This window comes from Pelophylax lessonae (assembly GCF_965119305.1).
Source record: "Pelophylax lessonae genome assembly, chromosome: 2".
Classification (NCBI taxonomy): Eukaryota; Metazoa; Chordata; class Amphibia; order Anura; family Ranidae; genus Pelophylax; species Pelophylax lessonae.
In genome coordinates, this window is record NC_138769.1 from 640962699 (window position 1) to 640988403 (window position 25705).

The 25705-nt window shown below is 45.4% G+C and overlaps 1 protein-coding gene and 1 pseudogene across 2 annotated transcripts in view; both read left to right on the forward strand.

The window, feature by feature from the left end:
* Window positions 1-25705, forward strand: part of PDS5B (PDS5 cohesin associated factor B) — a 354701-nt gene that overhangs the window by 112901 nt on the left and 216095 nt on the right. The window contains exons 9-12 of the mRNA XM_082246014.1: window positions 1281-1396; window positions 6496-6590; window positions 6736-6881; window positions 23866-24017. Of these exons, the coding sequence (XP_082102140.1) occupies window positions 1281-1396; window positions 6496-6590; window positions 6736-6881; window positions 23866-24017 (509 nt within the window). The remainder of the gene's footprint in view (window positions 1-1280; window positions 1397-6495; window positions 6591-6735; window positions 6882-23865; window positions 24018-25705) is intronic.
* On the forward strand, window positions 21836-23639 carry LOC309546737 (zinc finger protein 862-like; annotated as a pseudogene). The gene has a single exon. The product of its transcript is annotated as a zinc finger protein 862-like (transcript).

The following is a 25705-nucleotide window of genomic DNA, read 5'->3' on the forward strand; positions in this document are numbered from 1 at the left end:
CATCGTTGCAGCACTAGTATGTGCATGGTTTTTGATGGTCCATCACTACCATTTGCTGTGTAGCAAATTAGGATGCCCCTAAAAGGCAATTCCACATTAACCGCTCCCATATTTGTATTCTGACATGCTCCTTTTAATAGAGCATCTATTTTAGTTTTCCAGAATAAAGCATAGGTTTTAGTCTGGAGACACAAACCTCCCAGATCATATATTTCTGAAAGCAGAGAAGCTGTAGAATTTGGATAGTATTATGGCCCATTCACACAATTCTGTTTTGGTACATTTCATAAAAATGGGGTTCCAACTTTGTGACCCTTACTGACACATCACTCCTTGGCACCCTGAATTTCCTGTCCACTATAATTATATATAAGTTGCGCTAAAGATAAAGTAATATAAAAAATATATATAAATAAAATCACACATGAACGTGACTAAAAATTATATTAATACTTAAAATTTACATGCATGTGTTACAAATAATACAAAAGGATTGGGTGTATAAATAAAAAAACAAAAAATATCTGTGCATAAAGTGCATATTAATGAATATTATGCCAGTGCAAGTGATGAAAACAAAAAATGCAAAGTGACAATAGAGTGAACTATTAACTCTTGTCACTTTGCATTTTTTGTTTTCATCCCTTGCACTGGAATAATAATTATTCATATGCACTTTATGCACAGAAATTTTTTTTTCCCATTTATATACACAATCCTTTTGTATTATTTGTAACACATGCATGTCAATTTTAAGTATCAATATAATTTTTTGTCGTGTTCATATGTGATTTTATTTATATATATTTTTTATTTATCACTTATCTTTAGCGCAACTTATATATATTTATACTGTCTATTGTGTTGTCTCACTGGAAGTTGCGGCTTAGACATTTCACTAAGCGCGGTTATCATTTTTGTGTTTGTATTTCCTGTCCACTGCAATCCTATCCTCTGCACATCTCTATTGCATGTACCGCCCCATGTCCTATCCTCGTCACTCCTCTCCTGCACATACTGCCCACTGTCCTACGCTGTGCATTCCAAATTGTCTGCTGTTTTACCCTCTGCACTCTTCTGATTAATACTGCATCTGTAATATCCTCTACACTTCAGTCTAGTTCTTAACATTTTGCATATGTTGGTGTGATTCTTCAGACTTGGTGCATTGCATCTGTCAGGTTGACTAGCTGATTTTGTTGCCTAGTTTATCTTTGTGTATCTGATGACCAAATTATGTCCTGTATGAAGAGCCTGTTGTCTGTTTCTTATCTCTGTAGAGTAACGACAATGAAGAACGACTGCAGGTGGTGAAACTTCTTGCAAAAATGTTTGGAGCAAAGGATTCCGAACTGGCTTCTCAAAATAAGCCGCTTTGGCAGTGCTACTTGGGGAGGTAATTGAATCTTTATCCAAGGCTTCTATACAGTATATAGAGCAGAGCCAATATGCATAAAATCCCCACAGTGCTGTGTCATCGTTTTATAAAAATATTTTATGCTGTGTTTGTATGCCACAGGTTCCCTGCTGACCTCAATTTGTATTCCCCCACCAGACAATGTTCTTGCCTTGCTGACATTAGGATTTAAAATACTTTCATTTGAGTGAAAGTCAAACAATTACTCAGCCTCTTTCTTTCTTTTTAAATTTATGTGCTAAAATAAATATGTAGGTGCTTTAAAAAAAAATAATTTTACACTAATTTTTTTAAGAGCTTTCATATGTCAAGATCAAATATGACTGCCATTATTTACATGTATAACTATAAGGTTTTTAAGCATTACCACACGGGTTATTTGCATCTCAAGCTGAACACTACATGTTTGTTGATAACATCTAAAATGCATGACTTATTACCATAAGAATCTATAGAGCTAATGCATTAAAACCAAAGAAAAGAGAAAAATGATGATTGCAGTTGTATCACAAAGCAACTAATCAAATTCTTGTTTAAGGTTTCCCCAAAGCTACACATTGAAATCTTAAAGGTTCCTATTGGTTAAAAATTCAGTTCTCTGCATATTTTCAATTGTCATTTTTAATGTAAAGTCCCTGGAGCAGACTTTTTTTGCACAGTGACTCATTTTGTGAATGCACACACCTATCAGAATGGATAAAAACTTGCAACAAGCAATTTCAAACTGGGTATCCATGAAATAATCACAATCACTGAACCAGTACTGAGATTGGCAGACAGCAGATAAATGTTTTCAGGATAAGGGCAGTGTGCTGCCCCAGCAATTGATAATAAGAGTTCAGGAGGAGAATGTTAAAGTATGAGCTGCACAGACACAACATCCCAGCAGTGGGTTGCATGCTTCCCTGCTAACCCACTATGTACGCTGCAGTTCAGCTGATCCTGGTTTCTTCAGGAGGCTTCTGTGTGTATTTGGCAAAGCTTTGTGCTAAACACTGAGCTCCTCTCCCCTTCTCTAGCTCCGGATGGGATTTCTGCATGTAATCGGGGCTCCACTGCATTGATGCAGGTCTGGGTTTGCACAGCCCAAAAACAGCATACAGTTGGGCAAAAAAGTATTTAGTCAGCCACCAATTGGGCAAGTTCTCCCACTTAAAAAGATGTGAGGGAGGCCTTTAATTTTCATCATGGGTACACTATGAGAGACAGAATGGGGGGGGGGGGCGGGCAGAATCCTGCAAATCACATTGTAGGATTTCCAATGAATTGGTAAATTCCACGGTAAAATAAGTATTTAGTCACCTACAAACAAGCAAGATTTCTGGCTCTCCTAGTCCTGTAACTTCTTCTTTAAGAGGCTCCTCTGTCCTCAACTCATTACCTGTATTAATGGCACCTGTTTGAACTTGTTATCAGTATAAAAAACACCTGTCCAAAACCTCAAACAGTCACACTCCAAACTCCACTATGGCTAAGACCAAAGAGCTGTCGAAGGACACCAGAAACAAAATTGTAGACCTTCACCAGGCTGGGAAGCCTGAATCTGCAATAGGCAAGCAGCTTGGTGTGAAGAAATCAAATGTGGGAGCAATTATTAGAAAATGAAAGACATACAAGACCACTGATAATCTCCCTCGATCTGGGGCTCCACGCAAGATCTCACCCCATGGGGTCAAAATGATCACAAAACTGTGAGCAAAAATCCCAGAACCACACTAGTGAATGGCCTGCAGAGAGCTGGGACCAAAGTAACAAAGGCTACCATCAGTAACACACTACGCCGCCAGGGACTAAAATCCTGCAGTGCCGGACATGTCCCCCTGCTTAAGCCAGTACTTGTCCAGGCCCGTCTGAAGTTTGCTAAAGAGCATTTGGATGATCCAGAAGAGGATTGGGAGAATGTCATATGGTCAGATGAAACCAAAGTAGAACTTTTTGGTAAAAACTCAACTCCTTGTGTTTGGAGGAGAAAGAATGCTGAGTTGCATCCAAAGAACACCATACCTCCTGTGAAGCATGGGGGTGGAAACATCGTGCTTTGGGGCTGTTTTTCTGCAAAGGGATCAGGACGACTGATCCGTGCAAAGGTAAGAATGAATGGGGCCATGTATCATGAGATTTTGAGTGAAAACCTCCTTCCATCAAACAAATTGGACTAGGTGGGACTTTATATGAGACTCAAGCTGGTGTTGCCCAGCGTCTCCATCCCTATAACAAAATACAAAATGAGGTTGAAGGATTGTAAGAGGTGCATGAAAGTCAGCCAGCCCCCAGTCTGATGTACTCACCCTCCAGTCTGTCACCAACCAAATAAACCTGTCTCTTGGTACAAAGAACAGGGGTTTAGTTGACACACATTTGCAAACGCATGTGAAAGCTGCAGAGCCACTTCAGTCCAATTGTTTAAGCAATCAGGGATGGAGACGCCTTGCTTACAGCTTGGTGCCTCATATAAAGTCCCACCGTGCGATTTTCGTGCGTTTTTGGTGGATGCAGTTTTGATTTGACCTTAGTGTTTTCCGTATACAGGGATGGAGACCAATAGCATGACCTGCTTGTCTCACATAAAAGTCCCAAAAGGAAATTAGGGATTTCAAAGGCAGTGTGCTTTACAGGCCATGCCTCATACATAAAATCCCTTCCTATCTATATGCTGCATCCACCAAGGGGATGGAGGTGTAATGCTTTTCAGCTGGTCTTTTCCAGTTTGCACCATGGTTATAACCTAATTATTTGAGTTTTTAAGACAACACCCAATTGTGCATGGGGATGGGTTGGGGGAGGTTGGGCTGTCTCCCTCTCACCTGTTCCCCCATCCACCCATTAGCAGCCATGTGCCTCCAGTGTGAGGACACTAAATTAAGAGTGTAGGACTGCAGATATAACAGGGTGCCGTGAAGTGGCTCTGCAGCTTTCACATGCGTTTGCAAATGTGTGTCAACTAAACACCTGTTCTTTGTACCAAGAGACAGGTTTATTTGGTTGGTGACAGACTGGAGGGTGAGTACATCAGACTGGGGGCTGGCTGTCTTTTAATGCACCTCTTACAATCCTTCAACCTCATTTTGTAAGCAAGGGCATTGAAGATGAAACGTGGCTGGGTCTTTCAGCATGACAATGTTCCCAAACACACCGCCCAGGCAATGAAGGAGTGGCTTCATAAGAAGCATTTCAAGGTCCTGGAGTGCCTAGCCGGTCTCCAGATCTCAACCCTATAGAAAACCCTTGGAGGGAGTTGAATGTCTGTGTTGCCCAGCGACAGCCCCAAAACATCACTGCTCTAGAGGAGATCTGCATGGAGGAATGGGCTAAAATACCAGCAACAGTGTGTGAAAACCTTGTGAAGACTTACAGAAAACGTTTGACCTCTGTTATTGCCAACAAAGGGTATATAACAAAGTATTGAGATGAACTTTTGTTATTGACCAAATACTTATTTTCCACCGTAACTTGCAAATTCTTTAAAAATCAGACAATGTGATTTTCTGGATTTTTTTTCTTCTCATTGTGTCTCTCATAGTTGAAGTATACCTATGATGAAAATTACAGGCCTCTCTAATCTTTTTAAGTGGGAGAACTTGCACAATTGGTGGCTGACTAAATACTTTTTTGCCAAACTGTATATGCCGAGATTTGCCCTGTCATGCACTCCTGCTGGCTGCTGGAATGAAGGCAAAAATCACAAGACTCTTTAGCCAATTCTAACTGCGGCTCTGTACTAGAAGAGAAGCTGGAGCCTGGTGAACATTGCTTTGCTTAGACTGTCAGGCAGCTAGAGCTGGGTAGAAGTACCCCCACATCTCCATCCCCACTAAAGGATCCACCAGGAGTGCAAGACAGCACACACTCCTACTGAGCTGCAGTCCCTGTCTGCACCAACAGCCAAATTGTAGGTGTCAGAATGAGACAAAAAAAAAACAGGGTCTGGCAAAAGGAAGGTGGTGACCGGTGGTGACAAGGGGAAGACTGATCAGAGATGCAGCCAAGAGGCCCATGATCACTCTGGATGAACTGCAGAGATCTACAGCTGAGTTCGGAGACTCTGTCCATAGGACAACAATCAGTCGTATACTGCACAAATCTGGCCTTTATGGAAGAGTGGCAAGAAGAAAGCCATTTCTTAAAGATATCCATAAAAAGTGTTGTTTAAAGTTTGCCACAAGCCACCTGGGAGACACACCAAACCTGTGGAAGAAGGTGCTCTGGTCAGATGAAACCAAAATCGAAATTTTGGCAACAATGCAAAACGTTATGTTTGGCGTAAAAGCAACATAGCTCATCACCCTGAACACACCATCCCCACTGTCAAACATGGTGGTGGCAGCATCATGGTTTGGGCCTGCTTTTCTTCAGCAGGGACAGGGAAGATGGTTAAAATTGATGGGAAGATGGATGGAGCCAAATACAGGACCATTCTGGAAGAAAACCTGATGGAGTCTGCAAAAAACCTGAGACTGGGACGGAGATTTGTCTTCCAACAAGACAATGATCCAAAACATAAAGCAAAATCTAATGGTTCACAAATTAAACATATCCAGGTGTTAGAATGGCCAAGTCAAAGTCCAGACCTGAATCCAATCGAGAATCTGTGGAAAGAACTGAAAACTGCTGTTCACAAACGCTTTCCATCCAACCTCACTGAGCTCGAGCTGTTTTGCAAGAAGGAATGGGCAAAAATTTCAGTCTCTCGATGTGCAAAACTGATAGAGACATACCCCAAGCAACTTACAGCTGTAATCGCAGCAAAAGGTGGTGCTACAAAGTATTAACTTAAGAGGGCTGAATAATTTTGCACACCCAATTTCTCTGTTTTTTATTTGTTAAAAAAAGTTTGAAATATCCAATAAATTTCGTTCCACTTCATGATTGTGTCCCACTTGTTGTTGATTCTTCACAAAAAATTACAGTTTTATATCTTTATGTTTGAAGCCTGAAATGTGGCTAAAGGTCGAAAAGTTCAAGGGGGCCGAATACTTTCGCAAGGCACTTTATGGGTTTGTGTAATGTATATATGTACGTGTGTGTGTGTGCGCTCAAAACACACATCTAAAGCTTTAATTCATTTTTGAATTTAACAGATTCAATGACATACATGTGCCAATCCGCTTGGAATGTGTGAAGTTTGCCAGCCACTGCTTAATGAACCACCCTGATTTGGCTAAAGACTTAACAGGTATGTGAATAGTGCCTGAATCTGTGGAATGAAGTGTTGAATTGAAGTTAGCTGAACTGTTGGAGCATCAGATTACATAATAATTTACTAGTATACATTCTGTTGATCAGTTTTCAAGCTTGGTAAACCATGGGTTCTCTTTCAGAATATCTAAAAGTAAGATCCCATGACCCAGAAGAAGCCATCAGGCATGATGTCATCGTATCTATAGTAACTGCTGCAAAGAAAGACCTCCTGCTTGTCAATGATCATCTTCTTAATTTTGTTCGGGAGAGGACTCTGGACAAGAGGGTAAGACTAGAACTTGTGTACTTATTAAATTTGATGGGCATTAGTGATCATAGTAGCCTACAAATAGCTCAAGCCAAGTTTGGGAAAAATGCATTAGGACTTGTGTTGATCAGCTTTTGTCCTGGTCAAATGGATTCTGCATTCCAAAAAAGTCTATGGAAATGCAGAACCTGCTTACAACAGGTCAGAAGGAGGTCAAATGCATCTCTCAATGAATTTTGAATGACCTCAGAATCTCAAACTTGATTCCATGAGCTTAAGCCCATGGACACAGGCTTGTAATATTAAAGCGGTAGTATCCCGCTTTTTGACACTTTTACCTACAGGTAAGCCTATAATAAGGCTTACCTGTAGGTACAAATAATATCTCCTAAACCGGCATGGTTTAGGAGATATTTACAGTGCATGCAGCCGCTCTCGCGAGCGGCGCATGCGCTCTGAAGGTCTGGGGGGACCGTCAATTAATTTGCCGGGAGCTTGCCGGAAAAATCACTCCTGCGCGCATGCGTGGGAGTGAGGTCATCGCGGCTCCGGCCAATCATCGCGCCGGAGCCGTCTCTTCCGGCCAGTCACCGCGCCAGAGCCGCCGAACCCGGAAGAGACGGCGAGGGATCATGGCAGCGCCCGCAGCGGTGTCCGGGGGTCCGTGTCGGGGCTTCGTTCTAAGGTAAGTTACACATAATGGGCTAGTATGCGATGCATACTAGCCCATTATGCCTTTTGTCTTGCAGGTTTTTTTTTTTTTTTTTTTAACCAAGGGTTTACAACCGCTTTAAAAAAAAAACCATCATCATAAATGCATGTGAAATTTATTTTACAATACGAAGAACATAACGCACTTGAGGTTTATTCATTTTTAAATGCTAATTGCATTAAAGTTTTATTTTTTTTAGAATTTGTTAACCAGTGACGTAGATAATTTTTGTGTCGGGGTTCGACAAACCACAGGCACCAGGTCACATTGGCGACTAGAATTAGCGACCTGGCTCATGGGGTGCACTGCGGGAGATGTCCTTTCCCTTTGCACCCCCCGCCCCTCCACAAGTGCGCAAACTACTGCGCCGTCCGATAATTGAGGCCTTCGGCTTTTCGGCCTCCTTCAGTGAGACGCTTCCAACGGGGAACTGGCGCCCTCTTGTGGTGGCCAGGAGTTTGACAAGCAGTCACTAACAGCGCTGTTTCCACTGCCTGTTCTCAATACCCGTCCATCTCCTTCCCAAGAGAAGAGACGGAAGTTTTTGCAAACTTCATCTGGCACCGTTTGCTTAAAGGTAAGTGTGCAGGGAGTGTGGTTGTTTGTTTGTTTTTTTTTTTTAAATATTTAAAAAAAATATATATTATTTTTCATCTTCTCCCTGCCCAGAAGGGGCCACTTTGAGACCACGGGGATCCGGTCACAAGCCCTAGTGAACCTTACCACAACTGAATGGCAGCACCTAATGAACTGCATGGCACTTTGAATTTTTTACAGCTACAAAGGGTCATATATGAACGGATTTATTTTCCAACATGGACAATTTTCACTACTTTCCTGAGTGGGGGTTGTGCACGTCTATTCACAAAAATAGCTTATATTTTTTATTTTTTTATTTATTCATAGAATTTTTGGTATTTGCATTTAGCACAGTGCACCAATGTACTGCACATGACATTTATGATTTGTATAGTAGCACAGCAGTCACTTCCACACTGTACTTTTGCACAATTACATTTAATATTGCACTATTGTATTGTTTTGATTGAACATTGTACTTTTTGGACATTGCATCCTTTGTAAATTGTATTTTCAATATATACTGTGTTAACCAACCCATACAGTCAAGGCAGCGCCTAATCAGCATAAACCCACATACAAGGACCCCACCCACAGTGGTGGTTCAGCGTGAGGGCAGCAGCCATAGGCGTAAGCTTTCACATAACACTTCTAAATATATTAAACTTGACTTTTATTAGACTTGGTAATAGCAGCACCAACACTCACTTGTACACCTAGCACTACCCACTTTTCCCTGCCCTGCCATGCCACAGCCACACAGCCGACGGCCCCTTTCGCACAGGCTTTCTGATCAGGTCCCAGAAAAAGATTAGTGCTGTTCAGCACCCTACTCCTGCTCTCGGAACCTGGTCCTCAGGCTGCCTCAATCCTGGAACTTATACTCAAACTTGGCATCCACTATGGCTGGGCTTTGCTGCCCCCTACGACCGGGGCGGTCGACCAAAACACTGAAATACAAAACAAAGAAAGGGCGCACCAGCCTAGCGCAATATCCTCAGCGAGTTTATTGAAAATAAAAAGATATAAATCAGCTACTCACAAACAAACATGAAAGTCAAACATATCCGTTCCATAAGGTAGCATCATTGCAGAAGTCCGATATCTCATGAAAGGAGAGGGCTGACGCGTTTCGAGGCCGTGCCTCTTCCTCAGAGCCTGTGGAAGAGGCACGGCCTCGAAACGCGTCAGCCCTCTCCTTTCATGAGATATCGGACTTCTGCAATGATGCTACCTTATGGAACTGATATGTTTGACTTTCACGTTTGTTTGTGAGTAGCTGCTTTATATCTTTGTTTTGTATTTCTGATCAGGTCCGCCTGTCAGTTTTTCAGGCGGACCTGATTGGACCCTTCAGTCTCTATGGAGTGGCAACCCGCCGCCATCCGATCCTGTCCGTCAAAAACAGACGTATAGTGGTTCTATTTTCCATTCGTCCAGTGAATCGGATTGGATGGCATCAGATGGAAAGGAACAGACGGTCCGTTTCCATCCGATTGCCCCATAGAGGAGAATGGGCTGTGTCTGCGTCTGCAGAGCGGACAGGACCTGTCATCCACCTGCCAAGCGGGGTTCAGCAGAGAGATCCCCACTGAGCAAGCGGATTCTGCTTAGCGTAGGCACCCGTGTGAAAGGGGCCTAAGGGGGGGGCATATGTTACTCTTGGTCACTGGATCTCCTATCGCACCCACCTTGCTGCACTGTCCTTCCCTAGTAAGCCGCTGCCCATCACACCATCAAGCCCCGTACACATGGGCCGAGTGCCGGACAACATCGACCAGCTCAATAAAAACTGGCCGCCATTTCGACCCGTGCGTATGGCAGCTGGGCCAGCTTCTGTCAGATGAGTATGCTATAAAATCAGCACTCTCAGCCAATGGCTGTCCCCCTATCAGAACACAATAGCTCAGCAGGGGAGATCGCTGTACTAACATTGGATTGTAAGTACAACGGCTCAGACCTGAGCTGTTAGTTTTTTTTGTTAAACCTGTTGTTGGGTTGAATGAAAAAAAAAAGTATATGGTGGCCTAGTGATGGACAGGCTGTGATGCTGCCTTTCTGCCTTGTGCCTGTGACCTACTGGGGATGGTCCACATGCCTTCCACTGTTTGGTTTGTGGATGGGGGCTAGAAGTGCTGTGCCCTGACATTCCTTTCACAGGGATGTGCAAACTATATCACCCAACGCCCAGAACATACAGTTCTGGGCGCCAGCCAGGTGTTTTTTTTTTTTTACATTTAGCCCTGCTGCAGGCAAGCAGCGATCTGGCACTTCCAGCTCCAGCACATGCCAACCAGCAGAGTAGTCCCCTTTAACAAGTCACCCTCAAAATGATGGCAGAAGGAAGTTTAAGTAAGATTGGTGCAAATAACTCACATGGCTTAAATTTTACCATAACACAGGTATAGCCATATGTGAGTGTTGTGCCTCCTTCTCTGGCATTGCTGACCATACAGTGGGTATCGAAAGTTTGGGCACCCCAGGTAAAAATTTGTATTAATGTGCATAAAGAAGCCAAGGAAAGATGAAAAATCTCAAAGGCATCAGATTAGACATTCTTATAATATGTCAACAAAAGTTAGATTTTATTTCCATCATTTACACTTTCAAAATAACAGAAAACAAAAAAAAATGGCGTCTGCAAAAGTTTGGGCACCCTGCAGAGTTAATATCTTGTACTGCCCCCTTTGGCAAATATCACAGCTTGTAAACGCTTTTTGTAGCCAGCCAAGAGTCTTTCAATTCTTGTTTGAGGTATCTTTGCCCATTCTTCCTTACAAAAGTCTTCCAGTTCTTTGAGATTTCTGGGCTGTCTGTCACGCACTGCTCTTTTATGGTCTATCCATAGAGTTTCAATTATGTTGAGGTCAGGAGATTGTGAAGGCCATGGCAAAACCTTCAGTTTATGCCTCTTGATGTAATCCCCCTGTGGATTTCGAGGTGTGTTTAGGATCATTATCCATTTGTAGAAGCCATCCTCTCTTTAACTTCAGCTTTTTCACAGATGGCATCAAGTTACCATCCATAATTTGCTGAAATTTTATTGAATCCATTTTTCCTTCTACTTGTGAGATGTTCCCTGTGCCACTGGCTGCAATACAACCCCAAAGCATGATTGATCCACCCCCATGCTTAACAGTTGGACAGAGGTTCTTTTAATTAAATTCTGTGCCCCTTCTTCTCCAAACGTAACTTTGCTCATTCCGGCCAAAAAGTTAAATTTTAACCTCATCGGTCCACAGAACTTGTTTCCAAAATGCATCAGGCTTGTCTATATATTGATTTGCAAAGTTCAAACGCTGATTTTTGTGGTGAGGACGTAGAAGAGGTTTTCTTCTGATGACTCTTCCATGAAGACCATATTTGTACAAGTATCTCTTTATAGTGGAATAGTGTACCACAACTCCAGTGTCTGCCAGATCTTTCTGAGCGTTTCTGTCTGATATTTTTCTTGGTCTTCCAGATCTTGCTTTAACTTCCACTGTTCCTTATGACTGCCATTTCTTAACCACTTCCATACAGAGCAGTTAGACACCCTTCCTGCCCAGACCAATTTTCAGCTTTCAGCACTCTCACACTTTGAATGACAATTGCTCAGTCATGCTACACTGTAACCAAACAAAATTTTTATCATTTTTTTTCACACAAATAGAGCTTTCTTTTGGTGGTATTTGATCACAACTGGGGTTTTTTTTTCGTGATATATGCAAAAAAAGAGCAAAAATTTTGAAAAAAAACCACTTTTTTTTTAGTTTCAATTATAAAATTTTGCAAAAAATTAATTTTTCTTCATACATTTGGGCCAAAATGTATACTGCTATATGTCTCTGGTAAAATTAACCCAAATTAGTGTATATTATTTAGTCTGTGTGAAAGTTATTGAGTCTAGAAGCTATGGTACCAATTGCTGAAAATTGATCACACCAGATGTACTGACGGCCTATCTCCTTTCTTGAGGCCCTGAAATGTCAGGACAGTACAAATACCGCCCAAATGACCCCTTTTTGTAAAGTAGACAGTCCAAGGTATTTAGTAAGAGGCATGGTGGGTTTTTTGAAGTTGTAATTTTCCCCACAATTCTTGGGAAAATGAAGAAAAAACATTTTTTTTCTTTTTTTTTTTCCCACAAAGTTGTCAATTTATAAGCTATTTCTAACACATAGCATGTACACAGCAAAAATGACACCCAAAAATACATTCTGCTACTCCTTCCGAGTATGGCGATACCACATATGTGAGACTTTTACACAGCCTGGCCACAAAAAGAGACTCCACGTCCAAGAAGCACCTTCAGGCGTTCTAGGAGCATAAATACACATAAAACTTTCTTACTACCTATCACACTTTTCAAGGCCCTAGAGCACCAATACAATGGAAAAGTCCACAAAATGACCCCATTTTGGAAAGCAAACACTCCAACGTATATTCTATGAGGCATTATGGGTCATTTGAACATATCATTTTTTTCCACAGGTTTTTGGAAAATGTGGGAAAAAAATGAAAACTTTTTTTTTTTTTTTTACACAAAGTTGTCAGTTTATAGGATATTCCTAACACATAGCATGTACACAGCAAAAATGACACCCCAAAATACATTCTGCCACTCCTCCTGAGTATGGCAATACCACATGTGTGAGACTTTTTCACAGCCTAGCCATATAGAGGGGCCCAACATCCAAGGCGCACCATCATGCATCCTAGCCACTTGCCTAGGCCTTTTTTTGACATTTGGTGTTTACAAGCTAAAATCAGTTGTTTTGCTAGAAAACTGCTTAGAACCCCCAAACATTATATATTTTTTTTTTTAGCAGAGACCCTAGAGAATAAAATGGAGATTATTGCAATATTTTTTATCACACCGTATTTGCGCAGCGGTCTTCCAAACGCAATTTTTTTGGAAAAAATTCACTTTTTTTAATTAAAAAAATAAGAAACCAGTAAAGTTAGCCCAATTTTTTTCCATAATGTGAAAGATAATGTTACGCTGAGTAAATAGATACCCAACATGTCATGTTTCAAAATTGCGCACGCTCACGGAATGGCGACAAACTTTGGTACTTAAAAATCCCCATAGGCGACAATTTAAAAATTTCTACAGGTTGCCATCTTTGAGTTACAGAGGAGGTCTAGGGCTCAAATTATTCCCCTTGCTCTAACGATCGCGGCGATACCTCACATGTGTGGTTTGAACACCGTTTACATATGTGGGCGGGGTTTCTGTATGCGTTCGCTTCTGCGCGCGAGCTCACGGGGACAGGGCGCTTTAATTTTTTTTTTATTTTTTACTATTTATTTTATTTATTATTTTTTATTTTTACACCGTTTAAAAAAAAAAAAAAAATTGATCATTTTTATTTCTATTAAAAGGAATGTAAACATTCCTCGTAATAGAAATAGGCACGACAGGACCTCTTTTTTGTGAGATCTGGGGTCAAAAAGTCCTCAGGTCTCACAAGTACACTAAAAGATAGAAAAAAAAAAAAAAAAAAAAACTATTATATAAAATGAAAAAAAAAAAAAAGGACCTTTTAAACCGGTTGCTAGGCAACAACATTTCTCTTACGTCCTCCGACAGTCGCCGCCTCTTCATATTCGTCACATATGGGGTATTAGACTTTGCTCCGAAGGAGTAGCTAGGCAACAGAATATGTTAACAATAAAGCTTTAACATATCCCACCCTCAAGGGGTGGTCCCCTCAGTCAATACCCTCCTACTTCCTGCAACCATATCTCAGTTTTAATGTCTAGCTTGTCAGGAGTGGCTGGCTCTCTCTGTGCTGGGACTTTTTGTCCCAGACTCTTTCTTCTTTTTGATATTTTGTTTGAGTTTTCTCTCTACCTTTACTTAGCTGTTATTTTTGTCAGCATTAGTTAGTTCTTCGGACGAAGAGGATCATGCGGACTGGGTCTCGGGCTGATCCCCCTGGTCGCAGGTCGTGGGTCAGTGGCTTCCCAGTCTGCCATCGAGCGTTCAGCCAGGTAACGCTCCTGGCACGGTGAACGACCCATCCCTGTTCGGTGCAGGGATGATTGGTGAGGTGGCTACCTCACCGGACGCTGTGCGGTTTCTGAACCGCCATTGTGTGCGTCTTGAGTAGCGACTCTCCCTGCCTCATGTGCAGCGGCTTGTTCGCCTGTGCGGGTTCCCCACGCCATGTGAGGTAAGTGTATCTATGTGGGGACCTGTCTGTCTGGGGGGGTCTCAGTCTGGGACTGTGTAACCTGCCTTTAATCGCACTGCTTGTCTCCCTATCTCTCGGCTGCATGCTGTGGGCTGCAAGGGGGGGGGGGAGCTGTATGACACTGAGTATGTCAGGCTGGGCAGTGTGAGGAGCTGTGTGCTGTGGGGCATGTTTTTAATGGCATGTTGGGGCATATACAGCGATCGCTGCGGCGATCTAACATGTATCCATATTATGGGATGATATTGTGTGTGATTTTATGCACTGTGGAGCGGCGATTTCGGCGCCAAACGGCGCCATTTTACCGGCGCCCGCTCCGGCCGCATGGTTTACATGCACGGCGGCCATTTTCTTGTAGCCTCCATAGGCTTACATGGAGCGCCCTGGCAGCATCACTTCCTCTCTCCTGGAAGCACCGATCGAGGCAGCAGCAGCAGCGGAGTCTCCTCAGGTTTTATCCTTCTATTCCTGTGTTCCATTGCCTGTATTCAGTCTGTATATTCCCTGTGGGGGTCTCATTGTGCCTGAGTGTGGTGCGGTGGGCTGCGCTTGCCGCGCTTGCTGTAAGGGGGCAGTTAACCCTTGGTTGTCTGGCATACAGGGGCAATGGATTCTCAGGAGGGCAAATTTCCCACAGTCTTGGTGGAAAGCCAGGGGACCGCTGTTTCCCCCCCAGGGGGGGATTTGGCCACTATTGTGGCTGGCCTTGCTGCACAGGTGCAAATGCTGGTGGCTGCTCAATCTACTAAACGGCCCAGAGTTGCTCTGTCCTCTGATTCTGAGGGTGAAGGTGATGGGGCTGTTCTGGCGGGGACCCCCCTATCGGGGTCCCGCTCCTCTCTGGATCTAGTGGGTCTGAGGTAGAGGCTGAAGTTGAGGGGGTTGATAATTCTCCCCCTGGCTCGCCTGAAGAGCTTGCAATCATGGATGAGTTGATTGCTTCCATTAAGCAGACGCTACGTTTGCAGGACGAGGTGTGTCCCCCAGCTGCCTTGGCGGCTTATGGGACGCAGAGAAAACGCAGGACGCCGCAGGTCTTTCCCTGCAATGCTGATTTTCAGCGCGCTGTTAAGGACCAATGGCGCGATTTGCGCAAGCCTTTTGCGGTACCAAGTAAATTTAAGCTGCGTTATCCTTTCTCGCCTGCCACTGATGAACGGTGGTGTGTGCCTCCGCCGGTAGATCATGCTATTGCGGTTTTGAACAAAGCCACTGCGATCCCGGCAGAGGGATCCCCTATTTTCCGTGATGCCACGGATAGGAGACTGGAGTCTCTTGCCCGTCATACTTATTCTGTTACGGGTTCTCTGCTTAAGGCTCTGTTTGCTTCTCTCATGGCGGCCCAGGCGATCGCAAGTTGGACGCAGATGCTTAGGCGCGTCCTAGTGGCCGATTCGGCCTCAGCGGCGACCCTGGATATGGTGGATCAGATCCACCAGGGTGTCATGTATCTGTGTGATGCGGACCTGGACCTGATTCCGTTGGCCGCGCGTGTGCACAGCGTGGCGGTGTTGTCTCGCCGCCTGGTTTGGTTGAAGTGTTGGTCGGTGGACCAATCTTCACGTAAAACCTTAGCCAATCTGCCTTATGATGGGTCTCGCCTTTTTGGGGAGTCCCTGGATGTGTTGATTAAGGGGATTACTGGGGGTAAGAGCACTCTCTTGCCCCATTTCCCCAAGGCTAAGGGGGCTTCTGGGAAGAAGCATGCTAATTTTCGGCCCCCTCAGGGGTCCTTTCGTGCCTTTCGGCCGCACTACAAGGGCAAACCGTTCAAGGGCCAGGGCTCTCAGAAGAAGCCCTGGTCTGGAAAACAGAAGTCCGGCCAATCCGGACCTGCGGCCCATAACAGTTCGGCCTGAGGGGGCGCCCTCACCCAGTTTTGGGGTGGGGGGACGCTTGCTCGGTTTTCTTCAGCCCTGGTTGGCCCGTGTGCGGGACAGATGGGTTCTGGAAATCGTTCGATCTGGTTACAAGATCGAGTTTCTCTCTCGGCCAGAGAGCAGATTTTTTCCCTCAAATCTACAACTGTCTCCAGAGCGCCTGCGGGATCTGCGCCTGGCGGTGCGGGACCTGAGGGCTCAGGGAGTGGTGGTTCCGGTGCCTCATCGGGACAGATTTCGGGGGTTTTATTCCAATCTGTTCACTGTGCCCAGAAAGGAGGGCAAGGTTCGTCCAATTCTGGACTTGAAAGCTCTGAACCGCTCTGTGCGGGTTCGCAAGTTCCGCATGGAATCCCTGCGCTCGGTGGTGGCTGCCCTGGTTCCGGGGGAATTCATGGCCTCCATCGATTTGAAGGATGCGTATCTTCACATCCCCATATTCGAGGGTCATCAGAGATACCTTCGATTTGCCATTGCGGAGGATCACTACCAGTTCGTGGCGTTGCCCTTTGGGCTCGCCTCGGCTCCGCGGGTCTTCACCAAGGTGCTTGCACCGGTTCTGGCATTATTGAGAGCCCAGGGCATTTCTGTCCTGGGGTATCTGGACGACATTCTGATTCGGTCTGCGACCAGTCAGGGTCTGGAGAAGGACCTGTCTGTCACGATGCAAACTCTGCAGGAGTTCGGTTGGACGATAAATGTTCCAAAGTCGACTCTGAGTCCGTCGGTTCGTCTTCCCTATCTGGGAATGATACTGGACTCGGTGCAGGCGAAGGTCTTCCTGCCGGAAGACAAACTCAGGACTCTTCAGGAGGAAGTCAGGTCCCTCAGGGACGTTCCGAACTCGTCTCTGCGGACGTGTATGAGATGTCTGGGATTGATGGTCTCGGCTTTCGAGGCGATTCCTTTCGCGCAGTTTCACACGCGGGGTCTCCAAGCGGAGATCTTGTCCAAGTGGGACGGGCGACCTCAATCTCTGGATCTTCAGATCTCGTTGAGTCATCGCACCAGGGAAAACCTCCTGTGGTGGCTCCAGTCCCCGTTGGTGTCCGGGGGCAAGTCGTTTCGTCCGATCTCGTGGACGATAATCACCACGGATGCCAGCCTGTCGGGCTGGGGTGGTGTTCTGGGCGTTCTGTCCGCCCAGGGGACCTGGTCGGAGGGGGAGTCTTCCCTCCCGATCAACATTCTGGAATTGCGTGCGATAAGGCTCTGTCTTCATCGCTGGACGGACCGGCTGCAGGGCTGCCCGGTTCGGGTGCAGACGGACAATGCCACGGCGGTGGCCTACATCAACCACCAAGGGGGCACCAGGAGTGCCCGAGCGGCTCGAGAAGTGGCCGACATTCTGTCTTGGGCCGAGACTCATGTCCCGGCGATAACGGCGGTTCACATTCCGGGAGTGGAGAACTGGCAGGCGGACTATCTGAGTCGCCAGACCCTGGATCAGGGGGCATGGTCTCTCCACCCGGCTGTCTTCCAGATGTTGTGCGCGAAGTGGGGTCTTCCAGATGTGGACCTGTTCGCGTCTCGCCTCAACTACAAGGTGAAGAGGTTCGTGGCAAGGACGCGCGACCCTCGGGCGGACGCGTCGGACGCGTTAGTGGCCCCGTGGCATCAGTACAGGCTGATGTACGCGTTTCCACCGATTCAGTTGCTGTCCCGGTTCCTTCGCAGGTTACACTCGGAACGCAGCACGGTGATTCTTGTGGCACCGGACTGGCCTCGCCGGTCCTGGTACGCAGACCTCGTGAATCTGGCGGTCGACGCCCCCTGGCGTCTGCCTCTTCGGGACGATCTACTGTCTCAAGGACCGATTTACCATCCTGCTTTACAGTCGCTGGCTTTGACGGCCTGGCTGTTGAGACCGAGGTCCTGAAGGAGAAGGGTCTCTCTCCAGAGGTTGTTCATACCTTGATCAACGCGAGGAAGTCTTCCTCGGGAAAGGTTTATTACCGTACTTGGAAGGCCTATTTTGCCTGGTGTGAGTCCAGGGGGTTTTCACCCCGCACGTACTCTGTTTCCCGTGTGCTGTCTTTCCTTCAGACGGGTGTCGATCAGCGTTTGGCGCTGGCTACGATAAAGGGTCAGGTGTCTGCGCTGGCCGTTCTGTTTCAACGTCCCGTAGCTTCCAACTCCTTGGTTGGCACTTTTATTCAGGGTGTGCGGCATCTGGTTCCTCCTAGGAGGGATCCCTTGCCCCCTTGGGACTTGAATCTAGTCCTGTCTGTGTTACAACGTGCTCCTTTTGAACAGATCAGGGAGATCTCGTTGTCTATGTTGTCCAAAAAGGTCGCCTTTTTGGTGGCGATCACTTCGGCTCGCAGAGTGTCGGAACTGGCGGCTTTGTCCTGCAAGTCTCCGTACCTGGTTGTTCATTTGGATAAGGTGGTCTTGCGACCTAATCCTTCTTTTCTGCCGAAACGAGTTTCGGAATTCCATCTTAACGAGGATATTGTTTTGCCTTCGTTGTGCACGAAGCCTAAACATCCTAAGGAGGTGAGATTGCATTCTCTGGATGTTGTTCGAGCGATTAGGGTTTGCCTTGAATCGACTGAGTCTTTTCGAAAGACGGACTCCTTGTTTGTTCTTCCAGAGGGTCCTCGGAAGGGCATGGCGGCTTCCGCCTCTACCATTGCCAAATGGATCAGGCAGACCATTGAACAGGCTTATGCCTTGCAGGGGAAGGTTCCCCCTGTACCTGTGAAGGCGCACTCTACTAGATCTCTGAGTACGTCTTGGGCCTGTCGTCATGGGGCTTCTGTAGCCCAGGTGTGTAAGGCGGCGACTTGGTCGACCGTGCACACTTTCACAAAATTCTACAAAGTAGATGTTCAGGCATCGGCGGATGCTTCCTTTGGCCGCAAGGTTCTTAGTGCGGCTGTTCCCTAGGGTCCCTTGTTGGGGACTCCTGGCTGTTGGGATAAGTTTTGTATCCCCTGGTTTTTTGTCTTTTCCTGGGTTGTTGCTCCTGTTGAGCACTTATTTTTGCTGTTGCCCAGCTAGTTCCTTCCTTTGGTAAGGTTCCTTTCTTTGATGTGGAGACTGCGTTGCCTTTCGGCGCGGATGCGTTTCCCACCCCTCATGTTTGCACTGCTTTGGGACGTCCCCATATGTGACGAATATGAAGAGGCGGCGACTGTCGGAGGACGTAAGAGAAAACGGAATTTTTGTAAAATCTTACCTGTAAAATTCCTTTCTCTGAGTCCTCCGACAGTCGCCGCCCCCGCCCCTCTTTTGGGGTTTGAATGTATACTCTACTGCTATTCCACTAAAACTGAGATATGGTTGCAGGAAGTAGGAGGGTATTGACTGAGGGGACCACCCCTTGAGGGTGGGATATGTTAAAGCTTTATTGTTAACATATTCTGTTGCCTAGCTACTCCTTCGGAGCAAAGTCTAATACCCCATATGTGACGAATATGAAGAGGCGGCGACTGTCGGAGGACTCAGAGAAAGGAATTTTACAGGTAAGATTTTACAAAAATTCCGTTTTTCCGTAGCTCCGGTCCTCCAAGACCATAGAGTCAAGTGAGGGCAAGCTTGCCCTCACTCGACATCCTGTCTGTGAGGATCTGGGACCGGATCGTTTTCCCCGCTGCCGGCGGGTCCGGTAAGCGGGGAAAAGGACCGGAACGTGGCGGGAGGGGGGGGCGCCTCTTCCGCCATCTGGGACCACCCTTATCGGAAAGCCAACCGTCCACCGTTTAAAAAAATACCAGGGTTATGGCAGCTATCTGCTGCCATAACACCGGTATTTAGGTTTAAACGGAGGACGTATATAAACCTTTTTGGACTTGGACATGGTGGCTGTATGAAGGGTGATAGGTACTCGGGTACTTTGTTGGGCAGGTGACAGGTACTCTGGTACTGATGAGCAAGTGGCAGGTACTCGAGTACTCCGATAGGCAGGTGACAGGTACTCGGATACTCTGATGGGCAGGTGACAGGCAGGTGATAAGTACTGATTAGTACTGATAGGTGATACTGTACTGATGGGTACTGATGATCAGTACTGATACGTGATAGGTACTGATGAGTAGTGATGGGTACTGATGAGCAGGCGGCAAGTACTCGGGTACTTCAGGCGTCAGGTACTCTGATGAGCAGGTGGAAGGTACTCGGGTACTCTGATGGGTAGGTGACAGGTACTCAGGTACTCTGATGACGGGTACTCCATTGACAGGTACTCAAAGTACCCGAGTACCCGTCATCAGAGTACCCGCGTACCCGTCATCAGAGTACCCGCGTACCCGTCATCAGAGTACCCGCGTACCCGTCATCAGAGTACCCGCGTACCCGTCATCAGAGTACCCGCGTACCCGTCATCAGAGTACCCGCGTACCCGTCATCAGAGTACCCGCGTACCCGTCATCAGAGTACCCGATGGGCTGGTGACAGGTACTCGGGTACTTTGATGGGCTAGTGACAGGTGCTCTTTATTGGGGGGGGGGGGGCAATCAGTGTGTTTTGGGTGCACTATGATTGGTAACTAACTGTTACCACACTCTCTTCCTCACACAGGATCAGTGTGTGAGGAGGAGAACACGGTGACAGCTAGTTACCGTGTTCTCTGTTGACTTTTGTGACCGGCTGTGATTGGACACCACCGGTCACGTGGTAAAGAGCCAATTTTATTGGCTCTTTACCTAGATCGGGGATCGACTCTGTCCGAGGGACGAGCCTCGTCCCCGATCGCTGCTCTGCGCGCCCCCGGGGGCGCGCATTGCAGAGAGAACGAGCGGCTCGTGCTGGACACAGCCGATCACGTGGTAAACAGCCAATTTCTATTGGCTGTTTACCTTGATCAGGGATGGGCTATGTCCGAGGGACGAGCCTCACCCCCGATCGCCGCGCTGCGCGCCCCCGGGGGCATGCAGTAGAGGGGAGATCCAGGCGACGTTATATGACGGCGGCCCGGATCCTCACAACCACTTTGCCGACGTCATTTTACATGACGCGGTATGGAAGTGGTTAATTACATTCCGAACAGAGGATATTGACATCTGAAACGCTTTGCTATCTTCTTATAGCCTTCTCCAGCTTTGTGAGCGTCAACTATTTTCAGTTTCAGTTTTCTAGACAACTGCTTAGAAGATCCCATGGTGCTGATTGTTGGGGCAAGGTCAGAGGAATCTGGGCATTTAAAACCTTTGAGATTGACATCACCTGGTCTTCCCAGACAATGATTGAGAACAATCCATGACACTGGCAGGTCTCAACCTTGCAAAGGGGGCAGTGCATGCTATAAATTCTGCAGGGTACCCAAACTTTTGCAGACGCCATTTTTTTGTTTTCTGTAATTTTGAAAGTGTCAATGATGGAAATAAAATCTAACTTTTGTTGACATATAAGAATGTCCAATCTGTAATTTGATGCCTTTTGGAGATTTTTCCATCTTTCCTGGGCTTCTTTATGCACATTAATAAAAATTTTACCTGGGGTGCCCAAACTTTCGATCCCCACTGTACATCCAAGATTTTGAAAGGGTTTTCAGAACCATTTAAAATGGAGACCTTCAAAAAACATGGAAAGTCACTCCAGCATGAAAAATGTATGAAGGCCAAACATGCCCTGTTGGCTCCAGAAGCTACGCCATTGGCAGAATGAATTCAGAAAATGGACCAAGGGATGTTCAACCACATGAAGGTTCTATTAAATGTGGTCTATTATATTGCAAAAAACAACAAGCCATATACAGACTTTAAAGGTTTGTTAGAGCTAACAGGGAAACTAGGGGTTGCTGTGAGAGAGGAGTATGCAAATGACAAGAGATGCAAGGAATGCATCTCACATATTGCAACTGTAATCTGGAAATAACTCATCTGCGAGCTAAAGGAGGCAAAATATGTTAGTTTGATGCTAGATGGATCAACTGACAAAGGAGGAGTAGAAGAATTAATATTATATGTCATATACGTCAAGAACAATAGGATCAAATAAGTATTTCTATCAGTCCTACCTCTTGAAATGGCATTTGCAGATGGATACTTAGAAACCATCACTAAAGAGCTGAAGACACATGGTCTTTTAGACTGGCTTTTTTCAAACCAGCTGATTGGAATTGGTACAGATGGTGCTGCAATCATGATTGGAAAAAAAATGGACTGGTACAGAAAGTACATCAAAATCTCCGCCTTGTAATTGGCATTCACTGTGTTGCACACAGATTAAATTTAAGTGTATTAAGCTCTGTGAAAGAGGGAAAATGCATTGATGACCTTGACTCTATTTTAAAGAAGCTGTACCAATTTTACCAGCATTCACCCAAGAGAATGTGACAGCTAAAGCAGGTAGCTGAAAGTTTTCATGAAAAAAAAAAAAATCCAGAAATTTCAGTACTTGCATAACATAAGATTGGTGTCGAGCAAAGTTAGTGCTCCCTCTGCGCTTGTCAAAGATTGGAGATGTGTGACAGTCCACCTGGAAAGTGTTGCTGCAGAAAAAGACAGTGCTTCTGCAGTTGCACATGGTTTTTTGAAAAAACTAACTGATTTTAAATTTGTTCACATGCTCCATTTTCTGCTTGACTACCTAGAAATTAAGAACCTCTCCCTTTTATTTCAAAGGGAAGAGCTTTTCTTAAGCACAATTGAGTTGCATGTGAAAAACACCATTTCTTCTTTAAAATCACTCAAAGATGTGCCAAAACAGTATGAGGAGAGATTTCTAACTGGAAAATCACTCAAAGGACACTATCAAGATGTACAAGTTGCATGGACTCTGTAATACTGCAACTTCTTTGATCCAGCATGAAAAGAACAAATTGATTCAGTATGGTGTAAAATATCTAGAAGAGCGATTTCTCATTCAAAGGAATATTGAACGTTCCACTGCAGTGTTTGATACCTTTGCCTGGCCATTGGGAAAAGCACTAGAAGACTATGGTGTTGATGACATTCCAAAATTGGCTCAGCATTTCCAGAAACAACTCTCATTGCCTGAAATGCACGATAAATGCATGTATGCAATCCACAATGAGTGGTATGCATTTAAAGTCCTTGGAAAAGGAAAGAAACTGAGTGAACATCTGGATTTGGCACTCTCCAACACAGACAGATTTCCAGTTTTGGGAAACTTTGTTGTCTATAGTATCCGTGTTGCCTGTCTCAAACGCATGTTGTGAGGGAGAATTCAGCTTAATTAACTTTGTAAAAAGTTCAGATCTTTAATGCAGCAAGAAAGTTTAGGTGATTTGTTGATGACCAACATGAATGGACCATCAGTGAAGGATTTTGATCCTGCAAAGGCTGTTGACCATTGGTACTTTAATTGCAAAAGTACAAGGCATATTCATGGCCACAAAAAGCCAAGTGAAAAAAAGAAAAATGACATTGCATTAAACACCTGGTGTGTCACATCAGAACATATTCATTATCTACACAAGTTAAATGCCTATGATGTTTGGTTCTATTCGTCTTAATGTGTAAATTTAAGATCGGTTATTTTCGTCATTAAAAATAAAGCTTTGCTGTTAAAAAAAAAAAAAAAAAAAATGGCTCCTAACTTTTTTTAGCTGGCTCCTAGATTCCAAGCAAATTTGTCAAGCCCTGGTGTAGTTGGTCAAGTTCAGCCTATTAGTTACTGCTGTTGAGTTCTTTTTTTCCCACAACCCTGTCTTCATTCTTGTTCATGTTTATCCCTTGTAGTGGAGAGTGAGAAAAGAAGCAATGATGGGTCTTGCTCAGATCTATAAGAAGTATGCCTTGCAGGCTGAAGCAGGGAAAGAGTCAGCAAAACAGATTTCCTGGATAAAAGATAAACTTCTGCACATATATTACCAAAATAGTATTGATGATCGGTGAGTTTATTATTTTATTTTTATTTTTTATAAGGTTTAATTCATTGTATTGATAAACCTTTGTTCTGTAACACCTAGCACTGGATACTTGCAGTATATTAACTAATACAATACTAAGTCATAAATCAAGTGCTGTTGCAGCCATAATCCAAAATGTCAATTCAAACAAAGCCTGAGATTGTTAGTATAAGGCCTCTTGCACATGATACTCCTGTTTTGAGCATCTTTCTCTTTCGTTCATCGACGCACACAGCGCTCCATAAATCAGAACTACTGGGCTATAGTGCCTCATCTAGGAGTAGGACTAGGCAGAACAAAAAACTGGTATATATATCCCCCCTCTCTGCCCTAGGTAATCAGTTTATTTTCTGTCTAGTCAGGAGTAAGGACCTACTCTCTCGGCTGGGATCTCTGGTCCTAGCAATTTTTTCTCCTTGCATCTTTTTTGTTTTTTCTCTCGGGAGATCTACAATCAACTGCCGGGCTGGATAATCTAGATCCAGTGGTCCCCCCAGCCCAGCCAGCGAGTGCGTGCAGACCGCAGCTACGCGCTAGGTCGGCCGCGACATAGCCTCGCGGTCAGAGGCTGGCCCGCAAATTAAACATCTTGCAGGGTTGCATACGACCGGGCTTGGGTCTGAGTTGTGATGGTCCCTTGGCGGACAGGTCCCCTACTTCGGTGGTGAGGATTTTGTCTGGAGCAATACCCACACCATGGAAGGGTAAGTAGTTCACCCCCTCTCCCCTTTTGGGGTTTTTTTTTTTTTTTTGGGGTGTACGCAGATAACCTGCAGGTTCCATCCTCCCATCCTTAAATCCCTCAGTAAGCTGGGCTTCCCCCATTCCCTTTCCCCCGTCTGGACCTGGAGTCTGGTGGGGGGTCCCTGGGCAGAGAATGCATAGACTCCTGAGGACTCCCCTGCTATCCCCATGGCTGTGTCGTTGGCTACGCATAAGTAGCCTCGTACTCCAAAGGTGTTTCCTTATGGGTCTTATTTTGACAGGTTTTCCTGTAAGGAATGGGAACAACCAAAATGACCCTTTGAGGTCCCTAAACGTTTTGCTGTATGTTACTCTTTTGAGGAGTCCCTTTTTAAAAAGTGGACTAGTTCACCAGTGGTGGACCCTCCTGTTTTTCAGGTTGAATAAAGCAACCATGACCCCAGTAGAGAAATACCCCATCCTTTAAGGACCCAGCTGACAGGATAGCGGAGGCTGTGGCGCGCAGCATATTTATTATGGCTGGTTTGGCATTGCGGCCATTCTTTGCCTCAGCCCTGGTGTCTCACACCCTAACTGAATGGGCCAAGCTGTTGTGCCAGGGCCTGGAGAGTGAGCAGGTCCCCGCTGCTTATGTTGATTTAGCAGACCAGTTGGTTCATGGGCTGCAGTTTTTGTGATGCAGCTTTGGATACAGCTCCTGTGCTGTCCAAACTTTCTGTTTCATCTGTGGTGATTAGATGCGTGCTGTGGCTTAAGAATTGGTCTGCAGACCAAGCCTCTAAGAAAGCTGTCATCGATCTGCCCTTTCAAGGCGATCACCTGTTTCAGGCTACCCTGGATGACGACATTAAGGGTATCGGGGTGGGGGGGAAGACTACCTTCTTGCCACAGTCAAGGAAAGGGAAGGAGCCTTGTTGCAGACGGGGGTCCTCCTTCTCAGCCCATAGAAAATGTTTTTGTGCTTC